This window comes from Passer domesticus, chromosome 35, assembly GCF_036417665.1.
Source record: "Passer domesticus isolate bPasDom1 chromosome 35, bPasDom1.hap1, whole genome shotgun sequence".
NCBI classification, from domain to species: Eukaryota; Metazoa; Chordata; class Aves; order Passeriformes; family Passeridae; genus Passer; species Passer domesticus.
This window is the reverse complement of record NC_087508.1, coordinates 39,875-55,761: the sequence shown is the minus strand read 5'-3', so window position 1 is coordinate 55,761 and position 15,887 is coordinate 39,875. Positions and strand designations below refer to the sequence as shown.

General features: G+C 57.9%; 2 protein-coding genes across 2 annotated transcripts; one reads left to right on the top strand and one right to left on the bottom strand.

The window, feature by feature from the left end:
- Positions 1-468: 468 nt before the first annotated feature.
- On the bottom strand, positions 469-1,822 carry LOC135288740 (mediator of RNA polymerase II transcription subunit 29-like). The gene is made up of 3 exons (XM_064402135.1): positions 1,770-1,822; positions 1,425-1,710; positions 469-918 (listed from the first exon to the last, which is right to left on the bottom strand). The coding sequence occupies exons 1-3, from the start codon at positions 1,820-1,822 to the stop codon at positions 682-684; spliced, it is 576 nt and encodes a 191-aa protein (XP_064258205.1). The 3' UTR covers positions 469-681.
- A 67-nt stretch (positions 1,823-1,889) lies between these two features.
- LOC135288739 (RNA polymerase II-associated factor 1 homolog) lies at positions 1,890-15,826 on the top strand. Its single transcript, XM_064402134.1, is given in 19 exon segments — positions 1,890-2,749; positions 2,959-2,988; positions 3,080-3,172; positions 3,782-3,903; positions 5,399-5,465; positions 7,234-7,329; positions 8,691-8,796; positions 9,598-9,666; positions 10,563-10,666; positions 11,782-11,887; positions 11,889-11,899; positions 12,741-12,869; positions 14,271-14,307; positions 14,309-14,377; positions 14,450-14,537; positions 14,936-15,006; positions 15,008-15,058; positions 15,060-15,222; positions 15,225-15,826. Coding segments are annotated over 19 exon segments (2,874 nt in total).
- The last annotated feature ends 61 nt before the right edge of the window (positions 15,827-15,887 follow it).

Sequence of the window (15,887 nt, the reverse complement as noted above, 5' to 3'; positions counted from 1 at the left end):
CCATCAGACCCACCCCAAACCCCATCAGGACCCCTGAATCCATCAGGACCCCCCAAACACCATCAGAACCCCCCGAAATCCAGCCAGGACCCCCCAAAACCCACTCAGGACTCCCCAAAATCCACCCAGGACTCCCCAAAATCCACTCAGGACCCCCCAAAGTCTGATCAGGAGCCTTGAAATGCCACCATGGCTACTCCAAACCCCACCAAAACCCCCCAAAACCCACTCAGGACGCCCCCGAATCCACTCAGGACCCCCCAAAATCCACTCAGGACCCCCCAAAACCCACTCAGGCCCCCCAAAACCCACTCAGGACCCCCAAAAACCCACTCAGGACCCCCCAAAGTCTGATCAGGAGCCTCGAAATGCCACCATGGCCACTCCAAACCCCATCAGACCCACCCCAAACCCATCAGGATCCCCTGAATCCCATCAGGACCCCCCAAACCCCATCAGGACCCCCCTGAATCCACTCAGGACCCCCCAAACACCATCAGGACCCCCCAAAATCCACTCAGGACCCCACAAAGTCTGATCAGGAGCCTTGAAATGCCACCATGGCTACTCCAAACCCCACCAAACCCCCCAAAATCCACTCAGGACCCCTCAAAATCCACTCATAACCCCCCAAAACCCACTCAGGACCCCCCAAAATTCGGTCAGGACCCCCAGAGGGGGTCAGGGCCCCCCCGGGGGGGGCAGCTTGCCCGTGATCTTGTTGGTGCCCTCCAGCAGGGCGTTGTGGATGTCCTTGGCGCCGGCGATCTGCGCCTTGATCAGGGGCAGGTACTGGGTGTAGGGCAGGCTCTCCTGGCCCCCCCCGGGCCCCCCCTCGCCCTTGGGGGCCGCGGGCACCAGCGCGGGGGCGTGCTTGGCGCTGTCGAAGCTCTGCGCCAGGCACTCGTGGGCCAGCCTCTGGGGGGAAAACGGGAAATTTGGGGTGATTTGGGGGGGTTAGAGGGGGTTTGGGGGTGTTTTAGGGGTGATTTGGGGGTGTTTGGGTGGGATTTGGGGGGGTTTGTGCTTGGCGCTGTCGGAGCTCTGCGCCAGGCACTCGTGGGCCAGCCTCTGGGGGGCACAAAAAAGGGATTTGGGGGGGATTTGGGGGGGTTAGAGGGGATTTGGGGGTGATTTGGGGGTGTTTGGGTGGGATTTGGGGTGATTTAGGGGGGTTTGTGCTTGGCGCTGTCGGAGCTCTGCGCCAGGCACTCGTGGGCCAGCCTCTGGGGGGCACAAAAAAGGGAATTTGGGGTGATTTGGGGGGATTTGGGGGTGTTCAGGGGGTGTTTGGGGGGGATTTGGGGGGTTGAGAGGAGATTTGGGGTGAATCTGAAGGGCTTGGGGGTTATTTTTAGGGATTTTGGGGCTGGTTTTGGGATATTTTTGGGCAGTTTTTTGGGGTATTTTAGCTGTTTTCTCACCAGGCACAGCTCCAGCTGCTCGCACAAGAAGTTTTTGATGCGATTTTTGGGTATTTTTGGGCAGTTTTTGGGTATTTTCTCACCAGACACAGCTCCAGCTGCTCGCACAGGGGGTTTTTGGGTATTTTTGGGCAGTTTTGGGTATTTCCTCACCAGGCACAGCTCCAGCTGGTCGCACAGGGCGTAGAACTCCTCCAGGCTCTTGTCGAAGCGCTGCAGGGCCCCGTCAGCGCTCTTCCTGCGGGCACTGGTTATACTGGGAGCACTGGGGGGGCGCTGGGGGGGACTGGGATCAAACTGGGGGGGACTGGGGGGGTCCCAGGGGGGGGTCCCGGGGTCACTCACTGCCCGTTGTCGATGCTGGAGTTCTGCACCAGGTTCTGCGCCGCCACCTTCATCAGGGTCTGGGGGTCACAGGGGGGTCAGGGGGGTCACAGGGGGGTCAGGGGGTCAGGGGGTCCAGGGATGGCCCCAGACCCCCCGAAATTCCAGGGAGCCCCCTGGATGGACACGCCCCCTGTGGCAAACCCCGCCCTTTCTCGGTGGCAAGTCCCGCCCCATCCCGGCGGCAAGCCCCGCCCACCCACAGGCTCCCCTCAGAAGCCCCGCCCACCTGCAGGCTCCCCTCAGAAGCCCCGCCCACCCACCGGCTCCCTCAGAAGCCCCGCCCAACCTGCCGGCTCCCCTCAGAAGCCCCGCCCACCTGCCGGCTCCCCTCAGAAGCCCGCCCACCTGCCGGCTCCCCTCAGAAGCCCCGCCCACCTGCCGGCTCCCTCAGAAGCCCCGCCCACCCGCAGGCTCCCTCAGAAGCCCCGCCCACCCGCCGGCTCCCCTCAGAAGCCCGCCTCCTGCAGGCTCCCCTCAGAAGCCCCGCCCACCCGCAGGCTCCCTCAGAAGCCCCGCCCACCTGCAGGCTCCCCTCAGAAGCCCCGCCCACCTGCAGGCTCCCCTCAGAAGCCCCGCCCACCTGCAGGCTCTCCTTCAGCTGCGGCAGCAGCAGCCGGAAGCGCTGCACGGGGTCGAAGTCCTGCGCCTGCGCCGCCGCCGCCTGCGCGGGCAGCGCGGGGGCCCTGCGCGGCCCCCGGGGGCGGCCCCGGCCCCGCTCCGGGCCCCGCCGCCGCTCCGGGCCCCGCCGCGGGCGCTGAGGGCGGCCCCGGGCCCGGCCCGGCCGGAGGCGGCGGCGGCGCCGCCATCATCCGCGCGCGGCTTCCGGCGCGCGGCGGAAGTGACGCCGAGGCCGGGGCGCCGCGCAGGCGCGGCGGCGCGCGGCCAAGATGGCGCCCCACCATCCAGACGCAGGCGCAGCGCGATGAGCCGGGCCACCGGTAACGGCCGTGACGTCACCGCCGTGACGTCATCGCGGCGCTGGGGGAGCCCCCCGCGGTCCCGGCGGGGTGGGGGAGGGGGTGGGCGCCGCCCCGTGACGTCACCCGGCGGCGAACGAGCGGACAGCGGCGTCCCGCGTGACGTCACGGGCGCGTTTTGGGGGGGGTCCCCGGTGACGTCATGACGCGGCCCCCCCCTCCCCCCGCAGGCCGAGCTCGCACCGGACCCTCCCCGAGAGGTGAGCGGGGGGCGGGGCGGGCCCGGCCCCGTTTTGGGGCGAATCCCGCGGGTTTCAGGGCGTCCCGGGCCCCCCTGACCGCCCCCCCCAGGTCCGGGGTCGTGTGCCGGGTCAAGTTCTGCAACAGCCTGCCCGACATCCCCTTCGACCCCAAGTTCATCACCTACCCCTTCGACCAGAGCCGGTGCGCCCGCCCGGGGGGCTGGTGGGGGCCTGGGGGGTCCTGGGGGGATTCTGGGGGTCCTGAAGGGGAAATCCGGGGGTCCTGGGGGGTCCTGGGGGTCTTGGGGGGGTCCCTGAGGGGTTGTGAGGGAATTTTGGGGGGTCCTGGGGGGGTCTTGAGGGTCCTGGGGGGGATTTTGAGTGGATTCGGGGGGTCCTGGAGGGGAAATCTGGGGATTTGGGGGGTCCTGGGGGAATTTGGGGGGTCCTGGGGGGTCCCGGAGGTGCTGGTGGGTTTGGGCTGATTTTGGGCTGATTTCGGGTGGGTTTTGGGCTGATTTTGGGGCTGATTTTGGGGTGGTTTTGGGTCTGCTTTTGGGCTGATTTTGGGGTGGTTTTGGGGCTGATTTTGGGCTGGTTTCGGGTGGGTTTTGGGCTGATTTCGGGTGGGTTTTGGGCTGATTTGGGGCTGATTTTGGGGTGGTTTTGGGTCTGATTTCAGGTGTTTTTGGGGCTGATTTTGGGGTGGTTTTGGGTCTGATTTTTGGGGTGGTTTTGGGCTGATTTCGGGTGTTTTTGGGGCTGATTTTGGGGTGGTTTTGGGGCGTTTTGCTCCGTTTTGGGCTGCCAGGTTCGTGCAGTACAAGGCCACGTCCCTGGAGAAGCAGCACAAGCACGACCTGCTGACAGAGCCTGACCTGGGGGTCACCATCGACCTCATCAACCCCGACACGTACAGGATAGACCCCGGGGGTGAGCCCAAACCTGCCCCAAAACCGCCCGGAATCACCCCAAAACCACCCCGAAACAAACTGCCCCAAAACGGCCAAAAACGGCCAAAAACGGCTCAAAAACTGACCTAAAACTGCCCCAAAACCACCCTAAAACTGCCCAGGGACCTCATCAACCCCGACACCTACAGGATAGACCCCGGGGGTGAGCCCAAAACCGCCCGGAATCACCCCAAAACCGCCCCGAAACAAACTGCCCCAAAACGGCCAAAAACGGCCCAAAAACTGACCTAAAACTGCCCCAAAACCACCCTAAAACTGCCCCAGGGACCTCATCAACCCCGACACCTACAGGATAGACCCCGGGGGTGAGCCCAAAACCGCCCGGAATCACCCCAAAACCGCCCCGAAACAAACTGCCCCAAAACGGCCAAAAACGGCCCAAAAACTGACCTAAAACTGCCCCAAAACCACCCAAAACTGCCCCATGGAGCTCATCAACCCCGACACCTACAGGATAGACCCCGGGGGTGAGCCCCAAACCGCCCGGAATCACCCCAAAACTGCCCCGAAACAAACTGCCCAAAAACTGCCTAAAAACGGCCCCAAAACTGCCTCAAAACCAGCCTAAAACAGCCCAAAAACTGCCCCATGGATCTCATGAACCTGGGTACCTACAGGACAGACCCCGGGGGTGAGCCCCAAAACTGCCCCAAAACTGCCCGGAATCACCCCAAAATCACCCTGAAACAAACTGCCCCAAAAATGCCCAAAACGGCCCAAAAACGGCCCAAAACTGCCTCAAAACCACCCTAAAACAGCCCAAAAACGGCCCCAGGGACCTCATCAACCCGGACACGTACAGGATAGACCCCGGGGGTGAGCCCAAAACTGCCCGGAATCACCCCAAAACCGCCCCGAAACAAACTGCCCCAAAACTGCCTAAAAACGGCCCAAAAACTGCCCCAGGGCTGACCCCAAAGCCCCCATCCTGACCCCAAACCCCCTGTTCTGACCCCAAACCCCCTGTTCTCACCCCAAATCCCCTGTCCTGACCCCAAACCCCCCGCTCTGACCCAAATCCCCGTTCTCACCCCAAACCCCCGTTCTGACCCCAAACCCTCTGGGTGACCCCAAATCCCCGTTCTCACCCCAAACCCCCTGTCCTGACCCCAAACCCCCCGCTCTGACCCCAAACCCCCTGTTCTGACCCCAAATCCCCCACTCTGACCCCAAACCCCCCATCCTGACCCCAAACCCCCCGTTCTGACCCCAAACCCTCTGGGTGACCCCAAATCCCCCGTTCTCACCCCAAACCCCCGCTCTGACCCCAAACCCCCCGTTCTGACCCCAAATCCCCCGTTCTCACCCCAAACCCCCCGCTCTGACCCCAAACCCCCCGCTCTGACCCCAAACCCCCCGCTCTGACCCCAAACCCCTCACTCTGACCCCAAACCCCCCATCCTGACCCCAACCCCCCGCTCTGACCCCAAATCCCAGGGTTGGGTCCCCCCCAGTGCTGCTGGACCCCGCGGACGAGAAGCTGCTGGAGGAGGAGATCCAGGCGCCCACCAGCTCCAAGAGGTGAGCCCCAAAACCCCAACACCCAAAAAACCCAAAAACCCCAAAACCCAAAACACCCTAAACGGCAAAACCCAACACCCAAAAAACCCCAAAAACTCCGACCCCCAAAAACCCCAAACGCCAAAACCCTAAACACCAAAGCCCCAAAACCCAAAAAACCCAAACCCAAAAACCAAACCCCAATCCCAAAAACCCAAAATCCCAAACCCCAAACCCCAGAAACCCCAAAAACCCCAAACCCCAGAAACCCAAAAACCCCAAACCCCAAAAATCCCACCTTCCAAAAACCCCAAAAATCCCAAACCCCAAAAACCCAAACCCCAAAAAATCCAAACCCCAAAATCCCAACCCCCAAAAACCCCAAAAATCCCAAACCCCAGAAACCCAAAAATCCCAAACCCCAAAAATCCCAACCCCCAAAAACCCCAAAAATCCCAAACCCAAAAACCCAAACCCCAAACACCAAAAACCCAAACTGCAAAAAACCCAAAAACCCCAAATACCAAAAATCCCCCCAAACCCCAAATGGGCACCCCAAAACCCCCAAACCCAAAACCCCAAAAACTCTCAAACCCAAACCCCAAACCCCAAAAATCCCAAACCCCAAAAACCCCAAATACCAAAAACCCCCCCAAATCCCAAATGGGCACCCCAAAAACCCCAAACACCAAAACCCCAAAAACTCTCAAACCCAAACCCCAACCCCAAAAATCCCAAACCCCAAAAACCCCAAATACCAAAAACCCCCCCAAATCCCAAATGGGCACCCCAAAAACCCCAAACACCAAAACCCCAAACCCCAAAACCCCAAACCCCAAAACCCCAAAAACCCCAAACACCAAAACCCCAAACCCCAAACCCGAGAAACCCAAACCCCAAAATCCCCAAACACCAAAAATCCCAAACATTTTGGGGCCATTTTGGGGTGATTCTGGGGGTGCTTTTTAGGTAGCTTTAGGGCGATTTTGGGGTGATTTTTGGGCAGATTTCGGGATGATGTTGGGCAGTTTTTGGGGTGATTTTGGGGTGATTTTTGGGCAGTTTTGGGGCAGTTTTGAGGCAGTTTTTGGGTGATTTTTATGCAGTTTTATGGTGATTTTGGGGTGAGTTTTGGGTCAGTTTTTGGGATGATTCTGGGGCTGGTTTTGGGTCAGTTTTTAGGGCTGGTTTTGGTCAGTTTTTGGGGTGAATTTGGGCTGTTTTGGGCCCCCAGGTCGCAGCAGCACGCCAAGGTGGTGCCCTGGGATGACTTTGGGGGTGATTTTCGGGCAGTTTTGGGGCAGTTTTGAGGCAGTTTTTGGGGTGATTCTGGGCAGTTTCTGGGCAGTTTTTAGGGTGATTTTGGGCAGTTTTAGGGTGATTTTTGGGTGAATTTGGGCTGTTTTGGGGCCCCCAGGTCGCAGCAGCACGCCAAGGTGGTGCCCTGGGGGGATTCTGATGCAGTTTTTTGGGTGATTTTGGGGCAGTTTTGGGGCAGTTCTGAGGCAGTTTTTGGGGTGATTCTGGGGTTGGTTTTGGGTCAGTTTTTAGGGCTGGTTTTGGGTCAGTTTTTGGGGTGAATTTGGGCTGTTTTGGGCCCCCCAGGTCGCAGCAGCACGCCAAGGTGGTGCCCTGGGGGATTTGGGGGCCGTTTTGAGGCAGTTTTTGGGTGATTTTGGGGCAGTTTTTGGGGTGATCTTGGGTCAGTTTTCGGGGTGGTTTTGCGGTGATTTTCGGAGCAGTTTTTAGGGTGATTTTGGATAATTTTAGGGTTATTTTGGGCCCCCAGGTCGCAGCAGCACGCCAAGGTGGTGCCCTGGATGCGCAAGACCGAGTACATCTCCACCGAGTTCAACCGCTACGGGGTCAGCAACGAGAAACCGAGGTCAAGTGAGTCCGGGGGGTTTGGGGGAAATTCTGGGGCTTTTGGGGCTTTTGGGGCTTTTGGGGCTTTTGAAGAAACTTCGGGGTTTTTGTGGGGCGTTTTTGGGGTGGTTTCAACGGGGGTTGTGGAGATTTTTAGGGGGTGTTTTGGGGGGTTTTGTGGGGTTTCAGGATTTCTGGGGGAGTTTTGGGGTTTTTCAGGGACATTTTGGGGTTTTTGAGGGGTTTTGGGGTAATTCTGGTGATATTTTTGGGGTGATTCTGGGGTCACTTTGGGGATGTTTTGGGGATTTTTTTTGGGTGGTTTTGGGGATGTTTTTGGGCTGATTTTGGGCTGATTTTGTGATGATTTTGGCGTGGTTTTGGGCTAATTTTGGGGACCTTTTTGGGCTGATTTTGGGATGTTTTTGGGGTGATTTTGGGATGTTTTGGGGGTGATTTTGGGGACGTTTTGGGCATGACTTTGGAGTGGTTTGGGGGATGTTTTTGGGGTGACTCTGGGCTGTTTCTGGGGCTCTTTTGGGGTGGTTTTGGGTCTGTTTTCGGGGAGACTCTGGCTCTGTTTTGGGGTGTTTTGGGCTGGTTTTGGGTCTGGTTTTGGGGCTGTTTTTGGGTCTGTTTTGGGGCTGTTTTGGGGCGGTTTTGGGCTGTTTTGGGGCTGTTTTGGGTCTGTTTTTGGGGTGATTCTGGCTCTATTTTGGGGCAGTTTTTTGGGCTGGTTTTGGGGCAGTTTTTGGGTGACTCTGGGGCTGTTTTGGGGTGGTTTTTGGGGCTCTTTTGGGGCTGTTTTTGGGGCTGTTCTGGCTCTGTTTTTGGGGCTGTTTTGGGGCAGTTTTTGGGGTGGTTCTGGGCTGTTCTGGCTCTGTTTTGGGGCTGGTTTTGGGGCGATTTTGGGGCAGTTTTTGGGGTGTTTTTTGGCTGTTCTGGCTCTGTTTTTTGGGGCGATTTTGGGGCAGTTTTGGGGTGGTTCTGGGCTGTTCTGGCTCTGGTTTTGGGCGGTTTTTGGGGCGATTTTGGGGCAGTTTTTGGGGTGGTTCTGGCCGTTCCGGGTCCGTTTTGGGGCAGTTTTTGGGCTGTTTTTGGGCTGTTTTTGGGGCAGTTTTTGGTGCAGTTTTTGGGCGGATTTTGGGGCAGTTTTTGGCTGTTTTTGGGCGATTTTGGGCTGTTTTGGGCCGGTTCTGGCCTGATTTGGGTCCGTTCCGGGCTGTTCTGGCTCTGTTTTCGGGCGGTTTTTGGGCAGTTTTTGGGGCAGTTTTTGGGCAGTTTTTGGGCTGTTTTTGGGCGATTTTGGGGCAGTTTTGGGCCGGTTCTGGCCTGATTTGGGTCCGTTCCGGGCCGGCCCTGCCCTGACCTGGCCCCCAGGATCGGCGTGTCGGTGAAGCAGCAGTTCACCGAGGAGGAGATCTACAAGGACAGGGACAGCCAGATCGCCGCCATCGAGAAAACCTTCGAGGACGCCCAGAAACCCGTCAGGGGCCGGGGGGTTTGGGGGCTTTGGGGGCTTTGGGGATTATTTGGGATTTTTGGGGGGATTTTTGGGGATTTTTGGGGATTTTAGGGGAATTTTTGGGGGATTTTTGAGGATTTTTTTTGGGATTTTTGGGGTGTTTAGGTGGGATTTTGGGGGGATTTTTTGGGTAGTTTTTGGGAGGATTTTTGAGGATTTTTTTTTGCGTTTTGGGGGGGATTTTTTTTAATTTTTGGGGGATTTTTTGGGGTTATTTTTGTGGAGTTTTTGGGGGGATTTTTAGGGGGATTTTTGAGGATTTTTTTTTTTGTTATTTTTGGGGGTGTTTTTTGGAATTTTTTTGGGATTTTAGGATTTTTTTGTGGGGGATTTTTGGTAATTTTTTGGGGGGATTTTTGAGGATTTTTTTGGGGATTTTTGGGGGGATTTTTTTATTTTTGGGGGAAAGTTTTGGGTTATTTTTGTGGGGATTTTGGAGGGGACTTTTGGGGATTTTTTGGGAGATTTTTGGGGAATTTCTTTGGGATTTTGGGGGGATTTTTTGGGTGATCTTTTCGGTGATTTTTGGAGGTATTTTCGGGGGATTTTTTTGAGGTTTTACGCTGTGTTTGGGGGTGATTTTAGGGAAAGTTTTGGGGTTTTTTTTCAGGTGTTTTGGGGGTGATTTTAGGGGATTTTTGGGGAGGGTTTTGGGGTTTCTTTGGCTGATTTGGGGGTTCTGGGGCTGATTTTGGGGTTTCTTTGGGGGGGATTTGGGGGTCCCTGGGCTGGTTTTTGGGGCTCAGCCCGCTCTCCCTGCAGATCTCCCAGCACTACAGCAAGCCCCGGGTGACCCCCCTGGAGGTGATGCCCGTCTTCCCCGACTTCAAGGTGATTTTGGGGCTCCCCAGCCCTGTGCACCCCCCGAGCTCCAATTTCCTCCCTCAAAATCACAAATATTCCTTCCCCAAAATCCCGTTTTCCCTCCCCAAAATCCCATTTTCTCTCCTAAATCCAATATTCCCTTCCAAAATCCCTTTTTTCCCCCAAAAATCCCAAATATTTCCCTCCTAAATCCCCAATTTTACCCTCAAAATCCCATTTTCCTTCCCCAAAATCCCGTTTTCCCTCCTAAATCCCTTTCCCCCCCCAAAATCCCAAATATTCCTCCCCAAAATCCAATTTTCCCATCCCAAATCTCCATTTTCCACCCTCAGGTCTTTTCCCCATTCTCCTGTTCCCTCCCTTCTGCCATTTCTTCTCCCAACCCCTGATTTTTTTCTGGTTTTTCCCCTTTTTTTTTTCTGTTTTACCCCCATTTTTCCCCATTTTTTTTGTTTTATCCCCATTTCTTCTCCTATTTTTTCTGGTTTTCCCCATTTTTTTCTGTTTTCTTCCCCATTTTCCCCTTTTTTTCCTGTTTTATCCGCATTTTCTCCCTATTTTGTTCTGGTTTTTCCCATTTTTTTCTGTTTTTTCTGGTTTTTCCCCATTTTTCTCCATTTTCCCCCATTTTTTTATCCATTTCTTTCCCCATTTTCTCCCCCATTTCCCCCCAATTTTCACCATTTTCCTCCAATTTTTTTCTGGTTTTTTCCCCATTTCCCCCCCATTTTCTCCAATATTTTTCTGCCCCCAATTTTTCCCCATTTCCCCCCATTTTTCCCTCATTTTTTCCCCATTTTCTCCCCATTTTTCTCAATTTTTTTCTGTTTTTTCCCCATTTTTCCCCGTTTTCCCCCATTTTTTGCCCCGTTTTGCCCGATTTCCCCCGTTTTTTCCCCCAGATGTGGATCAACCCCTGTGCCCAAGTGATTTTCGACTCCGACCCGGCCCCCAAGGACACCTCGGGGGCGGCGGCGCTGGAGATGATGTCCCAGGCCATGATCAGGTCCCAAAATCCCCCAAATTCACCCCAAAATCCACCCCAAAAAACCCCAAAATCTGGAGGTGATGTCCCAGGCCATGATCAGGTCCCAAAATCCCCCAAATCCACCCCAAAATCCACCCAAAATGACCCCGATTTGGGGGATTTTGGGCTGGTTTTTGGGCTGACTCTGGTCTCGTTTTGGGCTGTTTTGGGGTGATTTTGGGGTGATTTTTGGGCTCATTTTTGGCTGATTCTGGGCTGATTTTGGGGCTGGTTTTGGAGTAATTTTTGGTGCTGGTTTTGGGCTGATTTTGGGCTGTTTCTGGGCTGATTTTGGGGCTGTTTTGTGCTGGTTTTGGGGCTGTTTTGGGGGTAATTTTGGGCTGGTTTTGGGGATATTTTGGGCTGGTGTTTGTGCTGATTTTGCGCCGGTTTTGGTGCTGTTTTTGGGGTAATTTTGGGCTGATTTGGGGCTGGTTTTGGTGCTGATTTTGCGCTGATTTTGGGGTAATTTTTGGTGCTGATTTCGGGGTCATTTTGGGCTGATTTGGGTGCTGTTTTTGGGGTAATTTTGGGCTGGTTTTGGGCTAGTTTTGGTGCTGATTTTGGGGCTGTTTTTGGGGTATTTTTTGGTGCTGATTTCGGGGTAATTTTGGGCTGATTTTGGGGTATTTTTTGGTGCTGATTTCGGGGTAATTTTGGGCTGATTTTGGGGTATTTTTTGGTGCTGATTTCGGGGTAATTTTGGGCTGATTTGGGGCTGTTTCTGTGCTGATTTTGGGCCGATTTTGGGGTATTTTTGGTGCTGTTTTTGGGGTATTTTTGGTGCTGATTTTGGGGTAATTTTGGGCTGATTTTGGGGTATTTTTGGTGCTGATTTCGGGGTAATTCTGCGCTGATTTTGGGGTATTTTTGGTGCTGATTTCGGGTAATTTCGGGCCGATTTTGGGGTATTTTTGGTGCTGATTTCCGGGTAATTTTGGGCGATTTTGGGGTATTTTTGGTGCTGATTTCGGGGTAATTCCGGGCCGATTTTGGGGTATTTTTGGTGCTGATTTCGGGGTAATTCCGGGCCGATTTTGGGGTATTTTTGGTGCTGATTTCGGGGTAATTCCGGGCCGATCCGGGTCGCGCAGGGGGATGATGGACGAGGAGGGGAACCAGTTCGTGGCCTATTTCCTGCCCGTGGAGGAGACGCTGCGCAAGCGCAAGCGGGACCAGGAGGAGGACGTGGACTACGCCCCCCGAGGACGTGTAGGGGCCCCAAAACCCGGGGGGGGGGGGCCCCAAAACCCGGGGGGGGGCCCCAAAACCGGGGGGGGGCCCCAAAAACCCGGGGGGGGCCCCAAAACCCGAGGGGAATCATAAAAAAAATTTTAAAAAAAAATTATGGGGGGTTTGGGGGCTCTGGGGGCTCCTGGGAAATGAAAAACCTGCAGCGAATCCCGGGGGGATTTGGGGAAAATTGGGGGTTTGGGGGGGGGGGGGTTTGGGATTGGGGGGGTCTTTGGGATTGGGGGGGTTCCCTGAGGTTGGGGGGGTCCCCTGAGTCCCCCCAGGGGGGGCTTTGGTGCAGTTTTGGGGGTCCCAAATCCCTGCCAGGAGCGACCCCGACGCCCCCGAACTCGGGGAGGTTTTGGGGGTCCCCGTCGGGATTTGGGGGAAAATTGGGGGTTTGGGGAGGGGGGGTTTGGGACTGGGGAGGGGTCTTTGGGATTGGGGGGGGTCCCCTGAGGTTGGGGGGTCCCCTGAGTCCCCCCCGGGGGGGCTTTGGGTGCAGTTTTGGGGGTCCCAAATCCCTGCCAGGAGCGACCCCGAACTCGGGGAGGTTTTGGGGGTCCCCGTCGGGATTTGGGGGAAAATTGGGGGTTTGGGGGGGGGGGTTTGGGGGTGAGGAGGGGTCTTTGGATCGGGGGGGTCCCCTGAGGTCGGGGAGGTCCCCGGGAGGGGTTTGGGTGCAGTTCTGGGGGTCCCAAATCCCTGCCAGGAGCGACCCCGACGCCCCCGAACTCGGGGAGGTTTTGGGGGTCCCCGTCGGGATTTGGGGGCGTTTTCGGGGTCCCGCGGCCCCGCCCCGACCCCCCCGGCCCCCCAGGTACGACTACAAGATCGCCCGGGAGTACAACTGGAACGTGAAGAACAAGGCCAGCAAGGGCTACGAGGAGAATTACTTCTTCATCTTCCGCGAGGGCGACGGCGTCTACTACAACGAGCTGGAGACGCGGTGAGCGGGACTGGGACGGACTGGGGGGACTGGGAGTGGGACTGGAGGGGACTGGGATGGACTGGGACGGACTGGGACGGACTGGGAGTGGGGACTGGGACGGACTGGGACAGACTGGGACAGACTGGAATGGGGACTGGGACAGACTGGGACGGACTGGGACGGACTGGGACGGACTGGGAATGGGGACTGGGACAGACTGGGACAGACTGGGACAGACTGGGACGGACTGGGAATGGGGACTGGACAGACTGGACAGACTGGGAGTGGGACTGGGACAGACTGGGACAGACTGGGACAGACTGGGACGGACTGGGAATGGGGACTGGGACAGACTGGGACAGACTGGAGACTGGGAATGGGGACTGGGACAGACTGGGACAGACTGGGAGTGGGGACTGGGACAGACTGGGACAGACTGGGACAGACTGGGATGGACTGGGACGGACTGGGATGGACTGGGACAGACTGGGACAGACTGGGACGGACTGGGACAGACTGGGACAGACTGGGAGTGGGGACTGGGACAGACTGGGACAGACTGGGGAGTGGGGACTGGGACAGACTGGGGGGGACTGGGGGGGGACTGGGAATGGGGACTGGGACAGACTGGGACAGACTGGGGGACTGGGACAGACTGGGGACTGGGACAGACTGGGAGTGGGACTGGAGGGGATTGGGAATGGGGACTGGGACAGACTGGAGGGGACTGGGAATGGGGACTGGGACAAACTGGGGGGACTGGGACAGACTGGGGGGACTGGGACAGACTGGGGGGACTGGGAATGGGGACTGGACAGACTGGGGGGACTGGGAATGGGGACTGGGACAGACTGGGAATGGGAACTGGGGGGGACTGGGAACTGGGAATGGAGACTGGGAATGGAGACTGGGAATGGGGACTGGGAATGGGACTGGGACAAACTGGGGGGACTGGGACTGGGAATGGGAACTGGGGGGGACTGGGAACTGGGAGAACTGGGACAGACTGGGAATGGGAACTGGGAATGGGGAACTGGGGGGACTGGGGGGGACTGGGAATGGGACAGGGAACTGGGAACTGGGAATGGGAACTGGGGGGACTGGAAATGGGACAGGGACGGACTGGGGGGGACTGGGGGGCACCCTTTGGGCTGTCCCTGAGAGTTCGGGGCAGTCCCGGGGGGTCTCTCGGGTCCATCCCGGGGGTCTCTGACGCCCCCCTCCCCTCCCGCAGGGTTGCGGCTGAGCAAGCGCCGGGCGCGGGCCGGGGCACAGTCAGGGCTGTCCCCGGGGGTCTCTCGGGGTTTGGGGCTGTCCCGGGGGTCTCTCGGGGTTCGGGGCTGTCCCGGGGGTCTCTCGGGGTTTGGGGCTGTCCCGGGGGTCTCTCGGGGGTCTCTGACGCCCCCTCCCCTCCCGCAGGGTGCGGCTGAGCAAGCGCCGGGCGCGGGCCGGGGCCCCACTCGGGCACCAACGCCGTGCTGGTGGTGAAGCACCGCGACATGAACGAGAAGGAGCTCGAGGCCCAGGTGGGATTTGGGGAGGGGTCCCGGCCCCCAGGACCCTCCCGGGACCCCCCCTGAGCCCCCTCCCCCCCACAGGAGGCGCGGCGGGCGCAGCTGGAGAACCACGAGCCCGAGGAGGAGGAGGAGGAGGAGATGGAGGCCGAGAAGGAAGCGGCGGCCTCGGGTGCGACCCAGACCCCCCCTCCCCAAATTCCGCCCCAAAATCCCCCTCCTCAAATTCTCCTCCCCAAATTCTCCTCCCCAAAAACCCCCACCCAATTTCTCACCCAAAATCCCCCTCCCCAAATCCCCCTCCCCAAATCCTCTCAAGTCCCCCCTCCTCAATCCATTTCTCACCACAAAATCCCCCTCCCCAAATCCCCCTCCCCAAATTCTGCCCCAAAATCCATCCCCAAATCCCCCATCCCAAATCCCCATTTCCCACCCAAATCCCCCCATCCCAAAGCCCCCTCCCCAATTCCCCATTTCCCCCCCAATTCCCCCCTCCCCCTGCCCCATCCCCCCATTTGGGGGGGGTCTCAGCCCTCTGAGGACCCCCCCCCCCCCCCCCTCCCCGGGCAGACGAGGAGCGGCCGAAGGGCAGCGAGAGCGAGGAGGAGGAGGAGGAGGACGAAGGCTCCGGCTCGGGCTCGGAGCGCGGGGGGCGGCTCCGGGCGCAGCGAGGATGAGGAGGAGGAGGAGGAGGGAGGAGGCCGAAGGCTCCCGGGGGGGCCGCCGGGGGGGCAGCGACGCCGCCCGGGCCGCGCGGGACCAGGAGGAGATCTTCGGCAGCGACAACGACGAGGAAGAGGAGGAGGAGGAGGAGGAGGAGGAAGAGGAAGGCAGCGAGGGGGGGCGGCGCGGCGCCCCGCAGCCCCCCAGCTCAGCCCCAGCGAGGAGGAGGAAGAGGAGGAGGAGGAGGAAGAGGAGGAAGAGGAGGAGGAGGAGGAGGAGAGAGCGCCAGCGATGGCTCCGAGTCCTCCAGCGAGTGAGGAGGGGGGGAACCCAAACCCCCTCTCAAATTACCCAAAATTCCCCCCAAAAACCCCACAAATTCCTCAAATTCCCAAAAATCCCCCCAAATTCCCCAAAATTGCCGCCAAAAATCCCCACAAATCCTCCCCAAAATTTCAAATCCCCAAAAAATCCCCTCAAATTCTCCCAAAATCCCCCTCGAATTCCCCCAAACCCTCCGAATTCCCCCCAAATTCCACAAAATCCCCCAGATCCCCATCCCCAGCCCCGTTTTGGGGCAGAAAGCGGCAGCTCGGGGCGGTTTTTGTCTTTAATAAGGTCAATGGTTTCCAGCCATGTCATAACAAAAGGATCATAATAAAAGTATCTAAAATAACGATTTTTTTGTCTTTTTCTATTCCGGGGGGGCTACAAAGGGGGGGGGTGGGGGAGGGGCTGTACCGAGGGGGGGGGCGGGGAACCCCCACCCCGGGGGGGGAGGGGCGGTGTTGTACCTAAATTTGGGAGGGGGGGGGGTTTCATTTCCCCCTCCCCCTCCCCAGCGTGGGGGGTCAGGACA